The 3410-nt window shown below is 46.0% G+C and overlaps 1 protein-coding gene across 3 annotated transcripts in view; it reads left to right on the forward strand.

The window, feature by feature from the left end:
• LOC110389670 overlaps nucleotides 938-3410 on the forward strand; it is a 3607-nt gene continuing 1134 nt past the window's right edge. Inside the window, exons 1-3 of one of the 3 annotated variants that reach the window (XM_021380496.1) lie at nucleotides 938-1040; nucleotides 2321-2503; nucleotides 2671-2811. In XM_021380496.1, coding sequence (XP_021236171.1) covers nucleotides 2449-2503; nucleotides 2671-2811 — 196 coding nt within the window. In that variant the 5' untranslated portion in view covers nucleotides 938-1040; nucleotides 2321-2448. Of the gene's footprint in view, nucleotides 1041-2320; nucleotides 2504-2670; nucleotides 2812-2879; nucleotides 3399-3410 lie in introns of those variants that run through there. The other 2 variants (XM_021380494.1, XM_021380495.1) reach the window with 2 other exon arrangements.

The raw sequence follows: 3410 nt of genomic DNA on the forward strand, positions 1-3410 counted from the left end.
AAACTATGAATTCCCTTTATTTGCATTATTTTATTTTACACGGTGTGTTTTCTGTAAGTGATCATCAGTTTAGGCAGTGGCTTTTTAATATTTGTCATGGGTTGATGAAGTATCTGAAATGCTAATAGGAAGCACGGGGATGGAGTGGAGAGTTGTTGGCAAGAGAGGCAAACACTGGAAGGAGCAGCCAGTGCATTATGAGGGAGAGTCTCCTGGTACAGCTGGTTTCAGGGATCTGGAAAATGAAGTATGTACTGGAGAGCCTCAAGCCTGCATTTCAGAGTCATCTTGTAGGAATGGAATGTTGTTTCTGCATTAGATATCAAAAAGAGGGAATTAATCTGAAGAAGTAGAGCACAATGTACTTTGTAACTTGCCCTTAGAAATGGCTAGTTTGAAAAAGTGGAAATACCCTATATTTCAGTAACATATTTTAGAAATATTGAATTATGTGATTAATTCTCACTTGTGAAACTGTAATAGTTGTGAATAGTATGGGTATAGTATTATGGACTAGAAAGCATATTTTGAGGCTATTCTGTTCAGATAAGAGACCCTCAATGAAAGAAAAACAGACTTATCAAACATCTGAGAAGCCAGGGCCTCCACACAAGCCCGAATTGACTCACTCTGTGGGTACGTTGGGATGCAACATGCAGGCATGAAGATACCCCCCTCTATCCTCCTTCCAAACTTATCTCTATCCAAGGACGAGCAGATGTCCGAGTGTTGAGTGAGCAAATGTTTAGAAGTTAAATAATCAGCAATATACATGCTTAGCTAGCAACTATTTATGTTTAGCCAGTATCAGTATGTTTAGTTGAACGTTGGGAAGATTTGTGAACCTGAAGTACTCAGCCAATGAGGAACCAGGGGAGGAAAAGATAAGCACCGGGTAATAGGGCATAAAAGATGGAACACTGTCTCTGCAGGTGCACTCCTGCTTGCAGGACGCCCACCGCTGCACTTGCGAATAAAATCTGCTTTTATCAGAGATACCGTCCTGATAAATTCTTCGGATATTTCCAACAGTCTGTCAGGTAAGGTCTGTATAATGGATTTCTTCCTAAATTTGTGGTCTAGGTTATCACTCACTCCTTTATGCATTCTGTTCCCTAGCCCTCCCTTGGCCGTGGTAAGCAGAATAAAAGCATATGCTGCGTTCAATTTATTTTTGATTCTTTAAAATGTTCTCAGGTACAAAACCATATTGGCCTGATGACTGTTCTGAGGCTGTTACTCTCTTCTGTGCTATACATACTTCCAGGTACAATTTGGCTTCAGAAGATTAAATAACATATTTTACTATAAAAATTGCTAAAAATATTGCTTGATAAATTTGCTTGTCTGGCTATTTTCTGTCTTTCCTCTTGCTCTTCGTGAATGACAGTGACTACATTTACACCAGGATTTCTTCATTGGTGAAGAAACCCACATGGAATCTATCAGTGCAGTTTGATTATTCCCCACAGAACCATGACTGGCTGTATCAGAAGAATCATGCTTCTGGCTGTATAATGTCTGTCCATAGCAGGAGAGCCAGCTGGTACAATTACACTGAGTATGACAGAAAAAACAAAATTAACACTGCTGTGCCTTCAGGCTTACAAAAATTCCATTAAACTCATCATCAGCTTTGAGGAATGGTCTTGCAGACTAGGCTGGAACAACATGCAAACTGACATGCGTTGAAAGAGGAGAAACCTGGTTTGAGTTTTGCTACTGGGGTCTGTAAGGTCAGGACATCAACCCCACTGCTTGCAGGACCCTGCTTTTTGTGAAATGGCACTGGCATTCTGTGTTCTGCTACGGAACAAAAAGAAACGTGAATCAAACCCATTTTCCACTACTGCTTAAAGGCTGTTTTCTCAACAGCTATCAAGGGTTTGCTGTGGATACTGATATTGATGTGGATATAGTCCCAACGAGGAAACAGAAGGCTCACAAACGAGCATCTCAAACTGAAACCTATTAGGAGAGTTGATACAGGTGAATCTGTAGTCTGCTGTTGATTGTCACAGCACTCTCCTGGCACCTGCAGTGTGTAACAGCAGAGCCAGAGAATGCTGTGCAGAGTGAAGACTTCAGCCATAACTCACCTGGATGAATTGAAAGATCACTTCAGTTCATTAGTAGCGCCTCTGGTGCATGTTGTCAAGGTGCACTGACAGTGCTTTATTGACTCTAAGTGCTTTGGCGTTACCTCAGCTCAATTTCCTAATCACATCTACTCATCGTCTTACAGGATTGTATGTGTCTCTTTGGGTCTCATATGCAACCTTTTGATTAGAACTCTTTTTGGAATTTCCTATGTTTGAAGCATTCAGCACCACAAGCCCTAAGACACATGGGTTACGCTCCTGCACCCTGCCTGCAGCTCTGGTCAAAAGTTTGAACAATTTAAAGGATGAGGAAGAAGAGTAAGATTGCAACACAGATGGGATTGTGATGGGAACTGAAAAACTCCACCTTAGCCCTTGGAAATTGGAGCTGGGGCAGCCTGGTGAGAATTGACTGGTGGGTAAATGAGTCTATGGTGCTTTCTGAGTTTTTTTTTTTTTTTTTTTTTAAGGGTGGAATTTTCATGCATCTCTCTACTTTCCAGCTTTCTCAGCTGTTTATTTTTGCTTTCAAATACTTTAATTTTTGGGAGCGTGTGTATGTCCGCAGCGCCATTCGGAACCCCACGGTCCGCCCCGTGCCTGTGGCCGGCATTCCGCGTCGTTCCACTCCTACTGAGAGGAAACTGCCTGTGCATCGAGCAGAACCGAGTAGAGGAAACGGCTAATAAAAGTAAATACAGAAGGCTCTGTAAGTGCTTGCCAGCATCCTTCCTAATGACATTTAAGCCTACTTTTGCGTATTTAATTTTTCAATTTTTCATTTAATTAATTGCAGAATAATTAGACTCGCAATGGCAATGAGATTTCCAAGCTGCTGGGCGCCATTTCAGACACTGAGCGCAGCCCCGCCGAGGGTTGCATCGCGCTCTGTTCGGAAAGGCACGCGGCTAGCGGTTGCGATCCACGGGACGCGCGTTCCCCCCCGTGCTCAGGCTGTTGTTCCCCGCTCACCCAAGGCTCGGCGGCGCGGCGCGGCCGCTGACTGCGCGCTCCGTGACGGCGGCGCCGGGAACTCCCGTAGGCGGGGGGAAGGGGCGGAGCATGGCGCGCGCAGGGGATTCCCCCGCCGCCCCGCGCGGAACGTTCGGGATTGTTCCCGTGACGTCACCACACGGGAGCTCCCGCCAGCGGGGGCGGGGGCTGGGTCGCACACCTCGGCGGCGGCCAGGGAGCCCCGCCCCGGGCTCCCGCGGGGTCGCGCGGCGGCTCTCGCGAGGTTTGATCGCGCGGAGCGTTGCTGCTCGGAGCGGCGCCATTTTGGGAGCGAGGCGAGCGGTGTGTGTGGCT

Source organism: Numida meleagris, chromosome Z (assembly GCF_002078875.1).
Source record: "Numida meleagris isolate 19003 breed g44 Domestic line chromosome Z, NumMel1.0, whole genome shotgun sequence".
Taxonomy (NCBI): domain Eukaryota; kingdom Metazoa; phylum Chordata; class Aves; order Galliformes; family Numididae; genus Numida; species Numida meleagris.